This window comes from Coregonus clupeaformis, unplaced genomic scaffold, assembly GCF_020615455.1.
Source record: "Coregonus clupeaformis isolate EN_2021a unplaced genomic scaffold, ASM2061545v1 scaf0159, whole genome shotgun sequence".
NCBI lineage: Eukaryota > Metazoa > Chordata > Actinopteri > Salmoniformes > Salmonidae > Coregonus > Coregonus clupeaformis.
In genome coordinates this window covers 412,612-433,856 of record NW_025533614.1, presented here as the reverse complement: position 1 = coordinate 433,856, position 21,245 = coordinate 412,612, and the positions used below count along the sequence as shown (strand labels likewise).

At 41.9% G+C, this 21,245-nt stretch overlaps 2 protein-coding genes across 11 annotated transcripts in view; one reads left to right on the top strand and one right to left on the bottom strand.

Annotated features, from left to right (window-relative positions):
* Positions 1-17: 17 nt before the first annotated feature.
* On the bottom strand, positions 18-4,728 carry LOC121556357 (dickkopf-related protein 3-like). The gene is made up of 7 exons (XM_041870264.2): positions 4,456-4,728; positions 4,056-4,181; positions 3,795-3,875; positions 2,405-2,497; positions 1,535-1,679; positions 962-1,118; positions 18-786 (listed from the first exon to the last, which is right to left on the bottom strand). Exons 1-7 carry the CDS (start codon positions 4,660-4,662, stop codon positions 699-701), a joined length of 897 nt encoding a protein of 298 aa, XP_041726198.2. The 5' UTR covers positions 4,663-4,728; the 3' UTR covers positions 18-698.
* A 1,087-nt stretch (positions 4,729-5,815) lies between these two features.
* LOC121556336 (F-actin-monooxygenase MICAL2-like) overlaps positions 5,816-21,245 on the top strand; it is a 53,956-nt gene continuing 38,526 nt past the window's right edge. For all 10 annotated transcript variants that reach the window (XR_006658337.1, XR_006658338.1, XM_045213837.1 and 7 more), the window contains exon 1: positions 5,816-5,956. The gene's annotated coding sequence lies outside the window, so the exon portion shown is untranslated. The remainder of the gene's footprint in view (positions 5,957-21,245) is intronic.

Here is a 21,245-nt window from a genome sequence, read left to right as displayed (position 1 = left end):
TCAAGAATAGACATCTACATTTTCAAAGCCTTTTATTTCCTTGTGAGCAAAAGTTTTGCAAGCTGCATGTGTCTGGGTTATAGTTTCCATTACCAAGTTTGGGGCATGATGAGCTGACCTGTCATTTTCTGTCAGTGGTCCACATTCAGAAAGATTCATCTGTCCTTGTTTAAACCACTATTTTAAACAAAAACCAGGATTAAGCAAGCTACTTCACATGTATACAGTACATTGTGTTGATTCTTTCTTCACCCCTAACTTGACTTAATTATTTTGAGCAAAGGGCCTCAACGGTGCATCTCCAGCGAACTCTCCATCCTTAAGGTAGGCGCATAAGTGAGACGAGCAGGATGGGGTATATTTCAGTACATATTTGCTCAAACATGAAGAACTCTTATTGCAGATTTGGAGTGTAGTCATCATACACACTACCTTTGAACAGTGTGAACGTCTAGGAATCGGGAATTTCCAAAAAGTCAATTCCATCTAATACATACATGGTGTTATGCACTATGCAAAATCTAGATTTTTGGTTAAATTCGAGCAAATAGAAAAAAACAGCAATGCCAGCTTTTAGATGGAAGAATCTTACATGTAAGCCTTGTGAGAGGGGGAGCCACTTCATTTTCTAGGCTGAAATCACTGGAGACCCCTCTGATTGTCTACAGGCCTGAAAAGGTTGAGCTGCATGGTTACTCCTAGACGATATAGTCAATTTCTGAATAAAGTGTGTCTGTCAGGTCCTCTTCACTCGAGTTCTCTCCTTTCAGACACAGCGAGCCTCGGCTGTTAAAGAGATAAGGAAATATCAACTTTGTAGCATCATTCTGGGTCAACAGCATTTTGAGTGATAGCTATGGCTTTTGTCTACCAAGTGTTTTTGCAAAAACAAATGTCATGACGTATGCCTTCATGTCAATTGAATATAAATGTTGCAGGTTTGCAGTACACAGATTCTTACCCGAGATGTTGACACTGGAGGTCCTCAGCACAGGGGCAGTGTTCCTTTGGTCCCTGGCCCTCTATGTCCCAGGACAGCAGCTCCATCAGGTGATTGGAGGAGCCATGACAGCGCTCACGCTCTATTGGCTTGGCCGTGCACACTGGGAACATCAGGGCTGACCACAAGGTAAGTGGAGAGAGATGGGTAGTGACAAAGGTAAGTGACTTCACTACAGAAACTTTAATAAAGGAGTACAGTATATGGACAGTGCTTGGAGGGGAAAGCAGGTTATGGGCCTTCACATGATCACTTAACTATCTGAAACTTCAATGCACCCTGCTTCACTTGACTTCATGACAATCATAATTGGCTAGGGATAATTACATTGAGAACAGAGGCTTTGTGGTATCGAAATTTGAAGCCTCCCTTTTTTGGATGTCAAAGAAATCCCTTTAGGTTTTTATCTGGCTGAGTCAAAGCCAAATGAAAGGAGCCCATTTTGCTCCCCACATGTTAATTTCATGTAGAATGACTCATGGTGTATAATTTAGCAGAGGAATTATGTTCTGCGTGTGGCCTTGTGGCCTGCACCTTTATGGATAGCACAGCAGAGGTCTGGGCTGCAGTCGTTCTGGTATTGGCAGATGCTGCCAGCTTCCCCCTTAGTGGCGTTCTGGCTGCACTGGCCCCACACACACAGCTGTCCTGTACAGCACTCCTCATCCTTTTTGCAGGGCTGGAACACACAAACACAGTGACAAACTGCATGACTGGTCTCTTGTAACTCTCGTAAGCTCTCTAGGTGCAGCAAATTCCTGCTACTTGTGCAAACTGAACCGATATTGGGGTCTAATTAATAGTGTGCTGTTCGACATATTACTGTGTTTTTCTGTGCAGGACATTAACACAGGCCTTATCAACTAGGAAGACCCTTAACTATTCTCAGCGTACCTTTGACTTTGAATGCAAGCCAGTCTCTACAGTATTATGTGGATGGATTTCCACTCTGCCCTGCCAAAAACATTGCTCTTAAATTAAATTAAATTGTATGTGTCTGTAGAGTAGGCTCTCGCATTACCTCTCATCCAGCTCCTCTCTTTGTCTGAGAGAGGTGGAGCTCATATTCAATCAGACCCATGCTTTGATGCGCAGCCAAGAGGAGAGAAGCTCTCCCCCATGAAACACTCCAGTTACACTTGTGGCAACACTGCAATGCAGTAACAATGCAGAAGCAGCTGCAACATATTGTTTAAGCAATCTACTGTTCTGTGATCGCTGTGTGTGTGCACGTGTGCACTGTTACAAACACTGGAGATGGTCTAAAGTAGAACATAATAGGAACTAGGAAGGAGTCAAAGTCCCCTGGGAAATATAGGTCTGCATAAATACATTTTAGATGGGTTCAGTGTCAGGGTGTGTAAAATGTGTGTGGCACTGTTAATAACCATGAAATGGACCTACCACGTCGAGGGCTTTGCAGGTTAGACACTTTGATCGGTGTGTCTCATACCGGCAATATTTTCCCTTCTCACAGTCCTCATCAATGACACACTCCTGTAAGGAGGGGAGGAGGGGACAATCAGGACACACCCTCCTTCACAGATAAACATGCAGAGGGTCGCTATATGGTACCAAAGCCTCCCACAATCCAGAGTTTTGCACTATAAAACAGATTGTACTGGATAAATAGCCTAAATCAAACATGGTAGTCTTGAAATTATAGCCATGTACTATTGCAAACTTCTTTACAAAAGTTACTTTAAAATAACTTCAAAGTACATTTTTGAGGATGTGATACGTTGTTACAAGATCTCCTGCAATATGTATCTGTGCCTAAAGTGACCTGAATAAAATGGGCCTGCTGTTGAAAATGGGACAATGGGCTACTTGTCCCAACATTTTTAAGTAAACATCCAATTTCCTCTCACTTGTCTCTCTATCACATATGCTAACGAAAAGACTGGCAGGAATAGCACGATCCGAGACTGTGTATTATTTTTACTAAATATTAAAACCTGTGACTGCAATAAAGAAAATGCATGTTAAATGTACAAGATCTTATGACAATGACTAAACACAATGTTTACCAAAAGCACAGAATAAAATGATACAGACATTTCAAAGTTATTGTTCAGAACTATCCAGCAAGATATTGTAACTAAAACCACCCAAACAAATAACTAAAAACCCCTCAGACTTTGGCTGATAAGATGGATTGAGCACTTCTTGCACTGGTTCCTGGTCAGAGGCCTGCTATAGCAGTAATCTCGTATCTGTCTCCAAAGACCTATACTGGTCAAAGACATGCACTCACGCACACATCCGGCCTGATTGATCGGTTTGATTATTTTGCTATTATCTTGCCTGATCAGCAGCCTCATCAGGGCTGAGACATGGCTGCCATTTATAATTAATGTACAGACAGGATGCAGCGCTGAAGAGAGCTTCTCAACCAGCCACCATCCTGCACATGTCACTCTGCCTGGGTAAGACGTAGCTTTAGCCTGGCTTATAGAGCATGAGACAGCACAGTTGAGACTGGAGAGGCGCACAGGGCATGGGGAAAGAGAAATGAGACGCCCAAACATGACAGCAGCTGTCATGTTTGGGCGTCTCATTTCTCTTTCCCCATGCTGCTCTGACATGCAGAGCAGAGCAGCACAGAAAGAGGAAACAGCCGACGACTTGTTCAATCTTTCATGAATTGTGATTTGCATTAAGGATGGAATTGTATTCATCTTATGCCCACTGTCTTTAATAAACACAAAACACCAGTTAGAGTTATAGTGTTCCAGTTATTGTGGATAATATATGTTATTTTTATCTGTTGTAAATCATGATGTTCACTCACATGATTAATATTATTTCCCTTGCCACTGGACTGGATAATTGTTCTGGTGATGTGGGTCTCTCCTGTTCTGTTGTCTGTCTCCTGAAGAAAGAGAAACACATTTTGTAGGATTTCTGCAATGTTGCTTTCAGTCTTCATCACAAATGTGGGATGCCAAAATAATACTGCCATACAGTATTACAATTGTTAATAGCATTTCAGCATCCTAGTTTTGAATGGAATACAGTACAATAATACATTTGAGTATGACTACTACTGTACCTTGTGTACGGTCTCTATGGTGTGGATGGATTGGTTTTCAACCACACTCTCAGAAGTGCTTTCGTTGTGGTAATTTGAGGGAAGGTCATGGGGATGCAAGCTGGACTTTGCACTCTCATTGTCCATCTAATGAGGTTTGATGCAAAAGATCAGTGTTGCATTGAGGTCACCACTGTTTTTTTTCCTTTACAACTTGTGCATGTTAAGATTGACTTTGACTCATCGCAACCCACACTGGCAACTGTTTTTATTAGTAAAATAAAGGTCAAGTTAAATTTGTGGTTGCTTTAACAGTAAAGTTATAGATCAACTAAAGTGATATAATAAGAGTGTACTGCACTGTTATCTGTTGCATTTTACATAACATTGGAAATCATAGTAGACCTAACCATTAACCAACCTGGTGCACCGCGTCCTCCAGTTTAGTATGCGTGTCCTCCATCAGTTGCTCTACCTCCTCAAACATCTCGTTTAATGTCGTGTGTCCTTGTGCCAAATTATCCTCAAGGATCTGGTTGGTGTCCAAATCCACGGGCCTGGCAGATTCAGGAAGGAGGATGCCATGGATAGACGATAGGCTCAGGGTTAGAAGATAGAGATACAACATCCTTGCTGCTGCGCGAAAAGGCACCAGAATGAATTAGGTTCTTAGGACGTCGCCTCTGCGCACTGGGTGTGTGCGATGATGCTGCTGCTGGGGCACTGTCGGAAGAGAGCGGGGAGGGGGAGATAGATCATGTATTTAATCATGTATTTATATTTTGAGAAAGTCTATTTTGCCCCAAGTTATGCGACGACTGTAGGCTATAGCCTAATTGACAGGTGCAAGCCAAGGTGATACGTTTTCGATGCTCTGACCTTTCATAGTGGCACCAGTGGCGACGACGACTCTTTATTTTGACTCTTCAATTAGAAGTTTATAATTCACTTGTTATTATGTCTCCCAATTAGTAGGCCTAGTTACAATGTATTAAAGTTGTGATAATTAGGCTACACAGTAATAGAGTCTGCTGTGACGTATGTAAACGTGATGCATAATATGGCTCTGTCGCATGTTTTCTCCCATTTACCACTAGATGGCCTCATTTACATGGAAGATATTTTCATGACATTGGAGCAGAGAGGTCTCAATGTGATTAAACGTGATCACCATCATCCGAACGTGTCGTTTTATGTCATCGAAGAAACAGTCAATACTTTAAAAGCAGTCCAATTTTACTCACTGCGTTATTGATTGTCAAATGTAGCCTATTAGGGGATAAATTACTTTTGCGTAATTTGACGCATGTTCTTTGTTTTGTTTGTTCTTGAAACATTATACTGGACACTGAACAGCTGGATATATTTTTGTGCTAGAGCCTGTGCACGTGCCTCAATCACTTGCTGAGTGCAATTTGCGCCTCAAAATGTATTTGAATTATTACAATGATATACATAATAATTTTGGCTATATGCTAATATTCCATTTGGTTAATTTATTTGTAGCTTAATTAGCAAAATACCCATTAAACTTAAATCCAGTTTTATTCTCCATAAAATAATCAGAGTATACTACCCTATCTATGCTGTCAATTTGTTCCACTGTGGCTACATTTACAGTATTTGCGTCTACAGTTGTAATGAAGCCTTTATAATTTAAATTTCGAGCACAGTGTATCAGAAGTTACCATTGGGTCTTGTAATATCCAGCACCGCCCTCATGTAATAGACGGGAGGTACTGTGGTGAGACAGAGTGAGACAGTAATTTAGCCCAGTAGTAGTTCAGAGTGAGTGACTGGAGCCAGCGCAAATTCTATTAGATACATTTTCTCTGACCGGTCATTGTGGTTTTGAATATCCCTCTTCAATCAACTGTGAAGACTGGAGCAGTTGACTTATTTTTTCTCATCTGTAAACTAAAGTAAGTCACACTTCCAATTACGCATTATTCACAAATCAGTGACCGCTGGGCAGATGTCTAAGCAATTGAGCAACATGACAGTTGAGCCTGAACACTGTTACATGGTTCATTCAAGGTTGTAAAATCTAATCTCATTTGAGGAATTGATTTTGTTTCTCTACTGTGGGATTTGTAAATGTTCTTTGCCTTAGTATTCAAACAAATACATACTGATAGGATTAGATACAGATTCATGTACATACAGTAAGAGCCTGTGTGTCTGAACTGGACAATAAAACATCTGGTTAGTCTCCATGCTCTGATAAGATAGCTCTGTGTGTTCAACCATTATAATAATGATGTATGTGTCTCCACCATAATCTAGGTTTTAAAGCCTTATGCGTGATATGTCTGGCTGAGTTTTACAATGGTATAGGCTACTACCATGGCATTATATTTTCTTTAAAGTTACATTGAGTTACATTAAGAGAGAGACAGTAAATTGCTAACACTGTACTACTAGTTTGAGTAGCGTGATTGTCACCAGAGACAAGTGACGATTGAAGACTAAAGGATAATCTGAGTATCCAGGCTGGAACTTTTCTCACAACTTCTCCCGTATACAGTACCAGTCAAAAGTTTGGACACACCTACTCATTCCAGGGTTTTTCTTAATTTTTTACTATTTTCTACATTGTATAATAATAGTGAAGACATCAAAACCATGAAATAACACATATGGAATCATGTAGTAACCAAAAAAGTGTTAAACAAATCAAAATATGTTTTATATTTGAGATTCTTCAAAGTAGCCACCCTTTGCCTTGATGACAGCTTTGCACACTCTTGGCATTCTCTCAACCAGCTTCATGAGGTTGTCACCTGGAATGCATTTCAATTAACAAGTGGGCCTTGTTAAAAGATAATTTGTGGAATTTTTTTCCTTAATGCGTTTGAGCCAATCAGTATACCACCCCTACAAGGTAGGGGTGGTATACAGAAGATAGCCCTATTTGGTAAAAGTCCAAGTCCATATTATGGCAAGAACAGCTCAAATAAGCAAAGAGAAACGACAGTCCATCATTACTTTAAGACATGAAGGTCAGTCAATCTGGAAAATGTCAAGAACTTTGAAAGTTTCTTCAAGTGCAGTCGCAAAAACCATCAAGTGTGATGATGAAACTGGCTCTCATGAGGACCGCCACAGGAAAGGAAGACCCAGAGTTACCTCTGCTGGCTGCAGAGGATAAGTTCATTAGAGTTACCAACCTCAGAAATTGCAGCCCAAATAAATGCTTCACAGAGTTCAAGTACAGACACATCTCAACATCAACTGTTCAGAGGAGACTGCGTGAATCAGGCCTTCATGGTCGAATTGCTGCAAAGAAACCACTACTAAAGGACACCAAATTATCAGAAGAGACTTGCTTGGGTCAAGAAACACGAGCAATGGACATTAAACCAGTGGAAATCTGTCCTTTGGTCTGATGAGTCCACATTTTAGATATTTGGTTCCAACTGCCATGTCTTTGTGAGACACAGAGTAAGTAAACAGATGATCGCCGCATGTGTAGTTCCCACCGTGAAGCATGGAAGTGGTGGTGTTATGGTGTGGGGGTGCTTTGCTGGTGACACTGTTGGTGATTTATTTAGAATTCAAGGCACAGTTAACCAGCATGGCTACCACAGCATTCTGCAGCGATACGCCATCACATCTGGTTTGCGCTTAGTGGGACTATCATTTGTTTTTCAGCAGGATAATGACCCAACACTCCTCCAGGCTGTGTAAGGGCTATTTGACCAATAAGGAGAGTGATGGAGTGCTGCATCAGATGACCTGGCCTCCATAATCACCCGACCTCAACCCAATTGAGATGGTTTGGGATGAGTTGGACTGCAGAGTGAAGGAAAAGCAGCCAACAAGTGCTCAGCATATGTGGGAACTCCTTCAATACTGTTGGAAAAGCATTCCAGGTGAAGCTGGTTGAGATAATGCCAAGAGTGTGCAAAGCTGTCATCAATGCAAATGGTGTATAATGGAATATATTTTGATTTGTTTAACACTTTTCTGGTTACTACATGATTCCATATGTGTTATTTCATAGTTTTGATGTCTTCACTATTATTCTACAATGTAGAAAATAGTAAAACAATAAAGAACAACCCTTGAATGAGTAGGTGTGTCCAAACTTTTGACTGAGAGAAGTTATGAGAAAAGTTCCAGCCTGAATACTCAGAGATAATCATTTAGTCTTCAATCATCACTTGTCTCAGGTGAGACTATGTTTATGCCAAATTAGAAATGGTCACAATTTTGGATTCATTTATCGATTGAAATCAAGTTTTATTTATATGGCACATTTCAGACATGAATGCAACACAATGTGCTTCACAGGAAAAAACATAAATAAAAACAATGAAAATAAATACAGAAATATTTACTACACAACAAACATAAGAGGATAAAAAACTGAAGAATAACCATAAAAACTGAAAGACTAAAAAAGCACCCTAAGGAAAAGCAATGTTAAAAAGGTGTGTTTTAAGATCTCTTTTAAATATGTTCAGTTTCGGCCGCCCTCAGGTTCTCTGGTAGGCTATGCCTTTATGCTTGATGTATCTGGCTGAGTTTTACAATTGTATAGGCTTCTACCATGGCATGGTATTTTCTTTACATTGAGTTACATTAAGAGAAAGACAATGATTAAGCAGTCATTCATTGAGGGTTCATCACCCTTTTATCTCAGGAAAACTATATTATTATCAGATTATTGTTTTCTTAATCATAGTATATTGTAAAGGATCTATTATATTGTATTGATAAGCAGCATTTCTCATGCAGCAGCTCGAAGAGCAGCCTCCCCCTGCAGCTCTTAGTGGTGAAATACAGAGTTACACAACTGGAAATGGTTCCTTGCATGTCAATGGGTAGTGGGGGCACAAATACACAGGGAGAGGTATGGTAACACTGTCAGTCTGCTGTAGCGCTGCTGTTCCTGTCAGATGAATTACTGCTCTGAGAGAGGGGGGAGAGGCATGATATATAGAGTTTAGTGAGTGAGAAAAACAACACTCCCTCTCTATGTTTCCCTTTCATAAGAGTTATTAGAAGTTCTAAGCTTACTCACTAACCCATGTTTGATCTTGAGTTTGAACTTGTGGCTTTAAATAATAAATACTGTACAGTAGGCTATGTTTTTCTTTGTCCCAGGTGAGACACATTAGCTACAGCACACAAGGTCAGATGATCACAGATCAGTTTCAGAGACAACTGTAAGGTATTTAGATACAGTATATCAGCAGTTATAAGCACACATTTTGGATGACTGAAATCTGAATGGAATTGTCCATTTTCTTTGTGGTACTCTTGAAAGTGTACCTACAGTATGTAGTGGTATCTGTCTGATTATGTTTATCTTAAAGTCACACTAGAAAACAGGCCACTGTGAGTACCTGGCCATGAGAGAACGGCTGTGATTCGGTAAGAACATTTTGAGAATGCAGCAGCAGTCATAGTCATGTAATTTTCCGCCCCCTCTTGAATGACCAATCATTTCCTGTGCATCCTGTGCCGGTTGAAAACATGGCACGCTCTTCCTCATACTACTGTAAGACTTAAAGTCCTGCTTTATTACTCTGTGATTCACTACCTTACTCATAGAGTATGTGTCAACATCTCAATAGACTACATGTCTGAATCTGTCTCAGGCATTGATTGGCCATGTGTGATTTAAATACTCTATTCTCCCTGGATTCAAAAAACATTGCACGCTCAAAGAAAAAACACAATTTTTTTCTCCTGTCTTGCTGGAATTTCCTCAGGAATGTTCAATCTTGTTAGTATTTCTTGTGCCATAAAGCAACTGAAGTTAAGGTACAGTAAAAATAATATTGTTCACTAAGATTTATACACTTGCTGTTAGCCATGGGAGTATACTCTTAGAAAAAATTGTTATTTGGTGTACTGTATAGAACTTTTAGGTGTTCCATATATGAAGCAAGCGATATAACCCTTTTTGGTTCTATATGGAACCTTTTTCCAAGACTATACAACATAGACAAATCTGATTACTTTAGTGCCAATGTTTTAGCACAGTGTATACAACAGAAATGAACAAATCAAAAGTTTATCTGTAGATCTACACTTTTCTTCTGTCATTTTTCTATTCTTGTTTTTATCACCATACCTATACTATCTGGAATAACAATAAATCATCAGGTTCGACTTGTTCTCCCCAAAAGCAGATTTATAGAAAGATCACAAGGCTTTATATCAGGAGTGAATGTAGAGATGTAAAGATGCTGAAGGTTTATGGTCTCTCTCTAGACGTCACAGTTAGTCTAATTGAGGGGGCAGGTGTGTAAAGATCAGATCCATGCTGATTTATTACATTTTAATATAAGTCTGCATGAAAATTCCTAAATGTTGTTAAAACTCAAGAGTTAGTCTGTTGACAAAATATCTGAACTTGCCCCTCTTGGGGAGTTTCCCGATCTCAGCACGAACCTGCTGTTCTTGTAATTTAGTCAAAATCGACTTAGATGCAAATGCTGCTAGCAGCCAGCCTCATCTTCTCAGTGTGTAATTAGTGGTTGGACCAAAGCTTCAGGGGCGGACTGGGACAAAAATTCAGCCCTGGCATTCGTCACACCAGCCCCCATCCACATAATAATTTGCATTTCCTGTTGCTGCAGGATATTTTTCCTGCTGTAGCAAATTGGCTCAAATTAAGATCATACATCTGTGTCTCTCTGTTTTCTTCCTACCTCACCACTGAGCTGTCTCTGCTAAGCCTCCTTTCCAACAGCACTGATACCAGAAGACCAGGGGACCACACTGCCTGTGATGGGCCCAGAAACATCTATAGTTGTGAATAAATAAATAAATTTATTAGAAGAAAAAAAAAAGAAGGAATAAATGCCTATTGGATAACCATTGGGCCATAACAACTTATAAAAGCAAGGAGTGCCTGGCTGTCATACATGTCGTCCCCTATCCTAAGTGTTAATTACTATTACATATACAATACCAGTCAAAAGTTTGGACACACCTACTCATTCAATTGTAGAATAATAGTGAAGACATCACAACTATGAAATAACACATATGGCATCATGTAGTAACCAAAAAAGTGTTAAATAAATCAAAATATATTTTATATTTTAGATTTTTCAAAGTAGCCACCCTTTGCCTTGATGACAGCTTTGCACATTATTGGCATTCTCTCAACCAGCTTCACCTGGAATGCTTTTCAAACAGTCGTGTTATTTCATATAGCATTGGCGCCGGAGGAGATGGCGGCCGTTTTACGGGCTCCTAACCAATTGTGCTATTGTGTGCGTTATTTGTAACTTATTTTGTACATAATGTTTCTGCCACCGTCTCTTATGACCGAAAATAGCTTCTGGATATCAGGACAGCGATTACTCACCTCGTCCTGGACAAAGATTTTTTCTTTAACGAGTTGGCCGCAAAGGATTTACTTCAGACACCTGATAAGGCCCAAATCCCCGTAATTCACATGAAGAAGAGACGGAGATATCGGGGACGTAGGTCGGGGTGCCTCTACCATCAGTCCTATTAGCCAACGTACCATAATTGGATAATAAAATGGATGAGCTACGATCAAGAATATCCTACCAACGGGACATTAAAAACTGTAATATCTTATGTTTCGCCAAGTCGTGGCTGAACGACGACATGGATAACATACAGCTGGTGGGGTTTTCGGTGCATAGGCAAGATAGAACAGCTGCCTCCGGTAAGACAAGGGGTGGCGGTCTGTGTATATTTGTAAATAACAGCTGGTGCATGAAATCTAATATTAAGGAAGTCTCAAGGTTTTGCTCACCTGAGGTAGAGTATCTCATGATAAGCTGTAGACCACACTATTTACCAAGAGAGTTTTCATCTATATTTTTTGTTGCTGTCTATTTACCACCACAAACCGATGCTGGCACTAAGACCGCACTCAAGTAGCTGTATAAGGCCATAAGTAAACAAGAAAATGCTCATCCAGAGGCCGTGCTCCTAGTGGCCGGGGACTTTAATGCAGGGAAACTTAAATCCGTTTTACCTCATTTCTACCAGCATGTTAAATGTGCAACCAGAGGAAAAAAAACTATAGACCACCTTTACTCCACACACAGAGACGCGTACAAAGCTCTCCCTTGCCCTCCATTTGGCAAATCTGACAATAATTCTATCCTCCTGATTCCTGATTACAAGCAAAAACTAAAGCAGGAAGTACCAGTGACTCACTCAATACAGAAGTGGTCAGATGACACAGATGCTAAGCTACAGGACTGTTTTGCTAGCACAGACTGGAATATGTTCCGGGATTCTTCCGACGGCTTTGAGGAGTACACCACATTAGTCACTGGCTTCATCAATAAGTGCTTCGATGACGTCGTCCCCACAGTGACCGTATGTACATACCCCAACCAGAAGTCATGGATTACAGGCAACATCTGCACTGAGCTAAAGGGTAGAGCTGCCGCTTTCAAGGAGCGGGACTGTAACCCGGACGGTTATAAGAAATTCCGCTATGCCCTCCGACGAACCATCAAACAGGCCAAGTGTCAATACAGGACTAAGATTGAATTGTACTACACCGGCTCCGATGCTTGTCGGATGTGGCAGGGCTTGCAAACTATTACGGACTACAAAGGGAAGCACAGCCGCGAGCTGCTCATTGACACGAGCCTACCAGACAAACTAAATTACTTCTATGCTCGCTTTGAGGCAAGCAACACGGAAGCATGCATGAGAGCATCAGCTGTTCCCGGACGACTGTGTGATCACGTTCTCCGTAGCCGATGTGAGTAAGACCTTTAAACAGGTCAACATTCACAAGGCTTCAGGGCCAGACGGATTACCAGGATGTGTACTCCAAGCATGCGCTGACCAACTGGCAAGTGTCTTCACTGACTTTTCAACCTGTCCCTGACTGAGTCTGTAATACCAACATGTTTCAAGCAGACCACCATAGTCCCTGTGCCCAATAACACTAAGGTAACCATGAAGTGCTTTGAAAGGCTGGTCATGGCTCACATCAACACCATTATCCCAGAAACCCTCAACCCACTCCAATTTGCATACCGCCCCAACAGATCCACAGATGATGCAATCTCTATTGCACTCCACACTGCCCTTTCCCACCTGGACAAAAGGAACACCTACGTGAGAATGCTATTCATTGACTACAGCTCAGCGTTCAACACCATAATGCCCTCAAAGCTCATCACTAAGCTAAGGACCGTGGGACTAAACACCTCCCTCTGCAACTGGATCCTGGACTTCCTGACGGGCCGCCCCCAGTTGGTAAGGGTAGGTAACAACACATCTGCCACGCTGATCCTCAACATGGGGGCCCCTCAGGGGTGCATTCTCAGTCCCCTCCTGTACTCCCTGTTCACCCATGACTGCATGGCCAAGCACGACTCCAACACCATCATTAAGTTTGCCAATGACACAACAGTGGTAGGCCTGATCACCGACAACGATACGAGGCGGTGTTAGAGGAAGGCCCTAAAAATTGCCAAAGACTCCAGCCACCCTAGTCATAGACTGGTCTCTCTGCTACCAAGCAAGCGTTACCGGAGCGCCTAGTCTAGATCCAAAAGGCTTCTTAACAGCTTCTACCCCCAAGTCATAAGACTCAAATGGCTACCTGGACTATTTGCATTGTCCTCCACCCCCTCTTTTTACGCTGCTGCTACTCTCTGTTTATTATCTATGCATGGTCACTTTACCTCTACCCACATGTACATATTACCTCAATTACCTGGACTAACCTGTTCCCCCAGACATTGACTCTGTACCTGTACCCCTGAATATAGCCTAGCTACTGTTATCCCCCAGACATTGACTCTGTACCAGTACCCCCTGTATATAGCCTTGCTACTGTTATCCCCCAGACATTGACTCTGTACCAGTACCCCTGTATATAGCCTTGCTACTGTTATCCCCCAGACATTGACTCTGTACCTGTACCCCCTGTATATAGCCTCGCTACTGTTATCCCCCAGACATTGACTCTGTACCAGTACCCCCTGTATATAGCCTTGCTACTGTTATTTTACTGCTGCTTATATTTACTTATCAATTTTTTACTTAACACTTATTTTTCTTAAAACTGCATTGTTGGTTACGGGCTTGTAAGTAAGCATTTCACTGTAAGGTCTACACCTGTTGTATTCGGCGCATGTGACAAATAACATTTGATTTGATTTAATAGATGGCTATTGGCTTATATGTTATAAAAGCCAATCTAACGACCTTTTAGGCTATTGCCCGTCATATGTGTTCCCCCGAATCCCCCCTTCCCTAATTAGGCCTAAGTGTTAATTAGCCTACTATTTAATACGATATATACCCCAAATATTAACTGGCTGCATTAGGCTACGTGTGTGTGTGTCTTTCTCTGTTTTCTCCCTACCTCAACTGCACTGTTTTCTGCAGCAGCAACTGATCTGTTGATGCTAAGCCTAACATCATTTCTCAGTACAGACACAGTCACAGCACTCAGCAGAACCAGAACTTTTAGAAAAGAAGTTGGTTAATTTCACACATTTAGCAACATCATCCTCAAGAGCCTTTTTATGCTCTAACGTTTTTGGTACCACCTTTCCGTTTTTGACAGAGAGTCAGAGCAGATGTCTTTGCTGAGGCGCGTTTGAGTTTGAATGTAAATTTTTTAGCGACCTCAGCTCAGCCAATGAGAAAACCTGTCCGGCCCAAATGCTCAAATATATTATTGACAACAAAGAAGTTGCACAAAAATCTTTAAAACCGAATCTTAACAGGCCCATGGGCCGTGGGCCGTGTCCATTTTTATTATTAGTTTGTTTAGTTTTTACCAGCCCACCCAGCAAAAAGATGGTCCATCTGGCATTTGCCCGAATTGCCAGATGGCCAATTCGCCCATGCGAGGCTTGATTTAAACACGGATGTTAGAGATAAAAAACGCACTAGAGCACCTGCTCTGGGGCCTCAGGTTAATCTAATTGTATAACTAGTTGTACATGAACCAAGCCATTGGATTCAGAGCTATGTCACTCTATCAGGGCTCACTACAGTAAAGAAGACAAATAAGCTGAAGTCGACAAAACTTTTCTGGCTCTGTCAGCCAGCAGACAGCATTCCAAATGAGCAGCGAATTCCAGCCTGACTGGTCTGTCTGTAGGCTTATTCACAATATCCCAGAGCAGAACTGTGTGAACTTTCTTCTTCCTCTTTGCATTATTTCCTTCCTAGAGCCACACTGTGGAAGTGAGCACGTTTCCAGGCAACAGCTCCAGCACCAGGACAGAAAGAGGATGTGGGAGTTTGAGGCTCAGAAAGCAAATTACTTGCAGGATTTATGCATGGTTTAAATTGGTTGATCCTTTCAGTAGGACCCCACTCTCTGCCAACTTAAACCACCACGGTCATCAGCAGGATATATATCGCCAACTAGACTACATTAGCAAGTTCCCCCTGGCTTGTACAAGCGCGGAAATCGGTCATTAAGGGAACTTAAAGGAGTTTGAGTCAGGCCTTGTGCTTTAACCTCCAGCAAAGGCAGTTTCACAGTGGCAGCTCTTCATCCCTTTGATCTGGACAGGAAAACAGACACACTCACATATCAGATGACCCAATAACACATCAGAACTTGGCCACATGTAGCTGGAGTCATGTCATGACTTTCTTTACCCACAAATTACTGTAAGGATTAAAGTAGCATTTTGTTTACAGAGCAACAACCCCTAAGCACTCCAACATTGTTTCTATGATCACAATAAATGACCACCAAATGTCATGGACAGTGTCAAGCAGTCCTTTTTCTGAGGAGTGGCACAGATCCTTCAGGTCTGATGGAGCTGTTCTCTTATTGGTCAGCAACACGGTGTATTTATGTTTGTAGAGTGGTCTTATACAGATGTCAGGCTATCATCCAGGACATGTGCTGTTTTCCTCTGGAACATGACACCTGTCTATTCTGAGCATGGCTTCCCTGAAAGCCGCCTTACCGGCTCCACTATACCTTCCCTGTGGTCATATACTGTAATGTAAACCCCTCGGTGCCATTCTGAGATATGGAGCAGGATCTCTGGATCCAATTGCCTCTGCTGACTGACTGGCTGTCTGACTGTCTGGGGGAATGTCAGTTACAAAACAATCTGCCTTCAATGTGCAGTCACTTCTCACCGTAACAGCCTTGATCTCCATCACATTGTGAGGACCTCTTGTTACTGTATGGTCTATTGGTGTACTGATCGCATTGACTATGGCATCAGTCCAGTGTTTCCCTGATATTGCAATGTTGATTTAAGAACATCAGAGCATTCTTTGTGTGGGATCTTTATACATGGTGAGAGTTCACTGCGTTTGTCAGCTATTTGCTCATTTATTTGTGTGAAATGAAGAAAAGAATGTGCTGCTGGATAAGTTCCAAAAATTGTGCCAAGTGGATTACATATGTCAAACTTCAAATAGCTGGACAAACATTATTTTCTGTGCTTTGTGTGTCTGAAGTTTGTCCAGATAAATCTTTCTCCAAGTCCAAGAGGACATGTGGTTAACACACACTGCGTGGGTCAGACAGGCCTCCAGACGGCAGACAGCTGCTTCGCCTCTCCAGTGCCTGCTTCTGTGTAAATTAATTATTTTCTCCACTCTAGATGAATGACATTCACTGGGGCCGGCCAGATAACGCAGTGTTTTTACCTGTGTCCAAGACAGCTCTCCTTTGTTTTGGCACCGCTGCCTGAAGAAGCAAACATATTTCTCAGAGTTGAGATAGTACAAGCGAGTTATGAGGGCCGGAGAGGGGCAAAGTTGTTGGCGGGATGCTGGAACATATGATTTTCTTAGAATGTTGTCCAGCTCTGAGGCGTAATGTCTGCTTATCAGGGGTTGAGGGCTTCCTTCCTGGTTTCCTTCAGTTCTCTCGGTAATTAACTGCATTACGTGTCATTCCCAGCCCTCCCACTGTTTTCCTTTGAGTCGTCAGCTTCCCATCGTTTTTTGATAGCTTGAGGCTGTGTGGAGCAACAACGATGGACATCACGTCATTGTTTTTGTGTTTTACTGGTCTAGCAGTATGTACTATACTCAGTTTCTATGGCCATGGCTGATGCAGTAATGGGCTCATTTATTAAGTTATTGGCCAATGTTTACTGCCTTAGACCATGTATTGCCTGGTTGGTTGTTATTACACCAAGTCTTAATGCAACCTGACACTGGTGTTGTTGTAAAGGTATTTAAGGTGACTTGGGTTTCTCCTCATTAAATGTGCTCCACTACCAGTCTCATTGCATGGAACTGCATGTGTAGCTGAGGTGGAGTTTAAGTCACAGCTGATGGCTCATGTGGTATGGAAATTAAACATATTTTGATTCTTATCAAGAATGTAAGCGCATGAGCAACCATGCTAATGAGTGTCAGATATAACTCAAATGTAATAAATAAAACATTCCAGAACATTGGTTAAATTGCTAGTGGTTGAATAATTGTTTTGTTCTCAAAGAAAATATGCAGATTATTTATAATGCATATACAGATGTGTGTGTGTTTGAGGGAGTGTGTGTCTCTGACTATCTCCATTTAGCTGTTCTGCCTTGGCAGGCCAGCTGTAACAGGTACATACTTCACATCTCTGGAATTCCTCCTCTGGAAACTGATAGCATGTGTACTCATCCCTCTGAAACATGCAGTGGATGTAAATCAAATCAAATGTTATCTGTCACATACATGTGTTTAGCAGATGTTATAGCAGGTGTAGCGAAATGCTTGTGCTTCTAGCTCCGACAGTGCAGTAATATCTAACAAGTAATATCTAACAATTTCACAACATATACCCAATACACACAAAACTAGTAAGGAATGGGATTTAAGAATATATACATATATGGACAAGCAATGACAGAGCGGCATGGACTAAGATACAGTAGAATATTATAGAATAGAATGCAGTATATACATATGAGATGAGTAGTGCAAGATATGTAAACATTATTAAAGTGACTAGTGTTCCATTTCTTAAAGTGGCCAGTGATTTCAATAGGCAGCAGCATAACTTTCAGGAGATACTATAGCGCTGCCTCTGTCTTTAAATAACAAAGTTATGAGAACTATTATCGAATCCAATAATACGTAACTGAGACAGCTGTGCTGTACTGTGAATGCACCAGTGATGGGACGGTTTGTTTGATTCATTGTTAAACATTGATTTTACAGGCATAAAATGAATAGCCAGTGTTTGCAAATGGATTAGTCATTAGCCAAGTCATAGATGGGCAGATATGATTTAAAAACAGGTATGATTGTTAAAACCTGTACAGTATGGTGAAATCGAACATCCAGGCTCACGTAAAAACAGCTTGGAATGGCCATTTATCCCAGCTGCGGTCTGCTCTTTGTGTCTCTCTCTCTCTCTCTCCTTTTTTGTGTGTGTTTTTTACCGGTGCTCTGTGGGTTGGTGCTGTCTGCCTGCGGATTGCCTTTCCCTGCTGTCAGATGGAGATCATGGGTGAGGTCATGGGATTCCATCTAGGACAATGTAGCCTCAGCTCTTCTAGCTGACCATAAGGACAGTGTGTGCTACCTTTCATTAACCAACAGAGACAGATCTCTCCAGCAGGTCTTAATGCTATAGCTTTTTTTTTTTTTTTACAATTTGTGAAGCTTGGAACACAAACCCCTGGCTTGGTAATGTAGTCATTAACAAGTCTGTATTTAATCTTTCCAAGCAGAAGTTGTAGTTACTGTATATCTTAGTTGGAAATGGTCTGATATTGTGATAGCGTTGTTTTGTGAGTACAACTATTTGTTAGTGGTAGACCAAGCGGTTGTTTACTGTAGTTCAACGGAAGTCCTTATGTTTTTTATTATGAAATCAGAAAAACAGAAAAAACTGTTGCAAATACCATAATGTTGTCACATCCAACAAGACCAATATAACCAGAGAACAAAGCGGGCCATTCATTCCATCCACTGTAGGATTTTCTCACCATTTGCTGTTGTTATTTCAACAATGGTGTGAATGTAGATGTTGTGTTGTACCATACCTTGCAGGTTAAAGGGAACACCCTTACCCCACAGCAGCATAATAATGCACCCTTTGCATAAAAAAATTACCCTGCCACAAGATAAATAAAGCACATTTATGCTATGCTGAGCCCCTCCCAGCCCTCTCTCACCACTCATAAACATTACATCACAAAAACACACTCATAAAGGACTACAGAATGGGCCCAGAGGCATGAGCACGCCATTGGATCATTCATTGGTTGAACCATTGACAGAGCTCAGTAGGCATTGCCTCTGGTTCCTTGTTGATAGAGCAGTTCAGTGCTATGTGAGGCATGTAGCGTTGGAATGCAGTCTGGAGCTTGGCTGTCTCCAGAGAGAGGCCTATAGTGTTTTGTGTCTGACACTGGGACAGGAGCCGGGGGTCACTATGGTGTATGTATCAGCCTGGGGGACAGAAGTTGACACCCCTCCCACATTGTCCTCAATACGAGCTGGCATCCCATTATCCAGGATGAATGACTTTAAGGCAAAGAAACAACAATGGTAGCAAACAGGATGCAAAATATACAGCTAATTTAGGCCAAACAGGATTCTGTAAGATAGAATGATTTTGTTTGTATGAGAACTGGTATGAGAAGTGACCGCAGATAATGCTCATGTTCCAGGACTTCAAGGAAAAATCCTCTCAAACTTTATTTGGTTATTTTTTTAAATTAGTCCACAGTAATACAAGTCCCCTGTAGCTCAGTTGGTAGAGCATGGCGCTTGCAACGCCAGGATTGTGGGTTCGTTTCCCACGGGGGGCCAGTATGAAAATGTATGCACTCACTAACTGTAAGTCGCTCTGGATAAGAGCGTCTGCTAAATTACTAAAATGTAATACAGTCCCAAAATGCATCATCATGAGTGACACTTTGCTTCTTGAAAATCCTATATCTTGAAAACTTGGCTTTTTTTTGAGACTGTATCAACAGTGGACTAATGAAAAAAATACGTAAAGATGGTTTCTGAGTGGATTTTTCCTTTAAGTATCCCTATTTAGCTTTGTTTCCCAAAGTGCATAACTGAAAGCTGTTTGAGAACCAAGACTTGGTTCAAGGACTTGACAACAGAAGACAAGTCTCATGTATTTTTACTCCCAGCTAATGCGTCCCATATGGAGTTGCTTATCATGTGTCAGTGACATTACACTTTTCTTAATAGACAGATGGCATATCGTTCTCTCAACACCTGCTGCACAGTGGAAGAGGAGAGGTGGGGTCACTCTGCCCAACTCCAGTAGGCAGCAGAGCAGATACACTACATTACCCTTTGCTGCTGTAACAGCCTCCAGTCTTCTGGGAAGGCTTTCCACTAGATGTTGGAACATTGCTGCAGGGACTTGCTTCCATTCAGCCACAAGAGCATTAGTGAAGTCGGGCACTGATGTCGGGCGATTAGGCCTGGCTTGCAGTCAGCGTTCCAATTCATCCCAAAGATGTTCGATGGGGTTTAGGTCAGGGCTCTGTGCAGGCCAGTCAAGTTCTTCCACACCGATCTCGACAAACCCTTTCTGTATGGACCTCGCTACCTTCCCCAAACTGAAGCCACAAAGTTGAAGCACAGAATCGTCTAGAATGTTATTGTATGCTGTAGCGTTACGATTTCCCTTCACTGTAACTAAGGGGCCTAGCCCGAACCATGAAAAATAGCCCCAGACTATTATTCCTCCTCCACCAAACTTTACAGTTGGCACTATGCATTGGGGAAGGTAGCGTTCTCCTGGCATCCGCCAAACCCAGATTCGCCCATCGGACTGCCAGATGGTGAAGCGTGATTCATCACCAGAGAACGCGTTTCCACTGCTCTAGAGTCCAATGGCGTCGAGCTTTACACCACTCCAGCCGACGCTTGGCATTGCGCATGGTGATCTTAGGCTTGTGTGCGGCTGCTCAGCCATGGAAACCCATTTCATGAAGCTCCCGACAAACAATTATTGTGCTGACGTTGCTTCCAGAGGCAGTTTGGAGCTAGTGTAGTGAGTGTTGCAACAGAGGACAGATGACTTTTACGCTCTACGTGCTTCAACACTCGGCGGTCCCATTCTGTGAACTTGTGTGGCCTACCACTTCGCGGCTGAGCCGTTGTTGCGCCAAGACATTTCCACTTCACAATAACAGCACTTACAGTTGACCGGGGCAGCTCTAGCAGGGCAGACATTTTACAAACTGACTTGTTGGAAAGGTGGCATCCTATGACGGTGCCATGTTGAAAGTCACTGAGCTCTTCAGTACGGGCCATTCTACTGCCAGT

Excerpts from the sequence above, each read along its gene's own strand:
- LOC121556357 (XM_041870264.2), bottom strand. The coding sequence starts at position 4,662 with ATGTTGTATCTCTATCTTCTAACCCTGAGCCTATCGTCTATCCATGGC. Across the intron at positions 4,182-4,455 it reads TGGAGGACGCGGTGCACCAG|ATGGACAATGAGAGTGCAAA; the intron begins GTTGGTTAATGG and ends AAACCTCATTAG. Across the intron at positions 3,876-4,055 it reads CCATAGAGACCGTACACAAG|GAGACAGACAACAGAACAGG; the intron begins GTACAGTAGTAG and ends CTCTTTCTTCAG.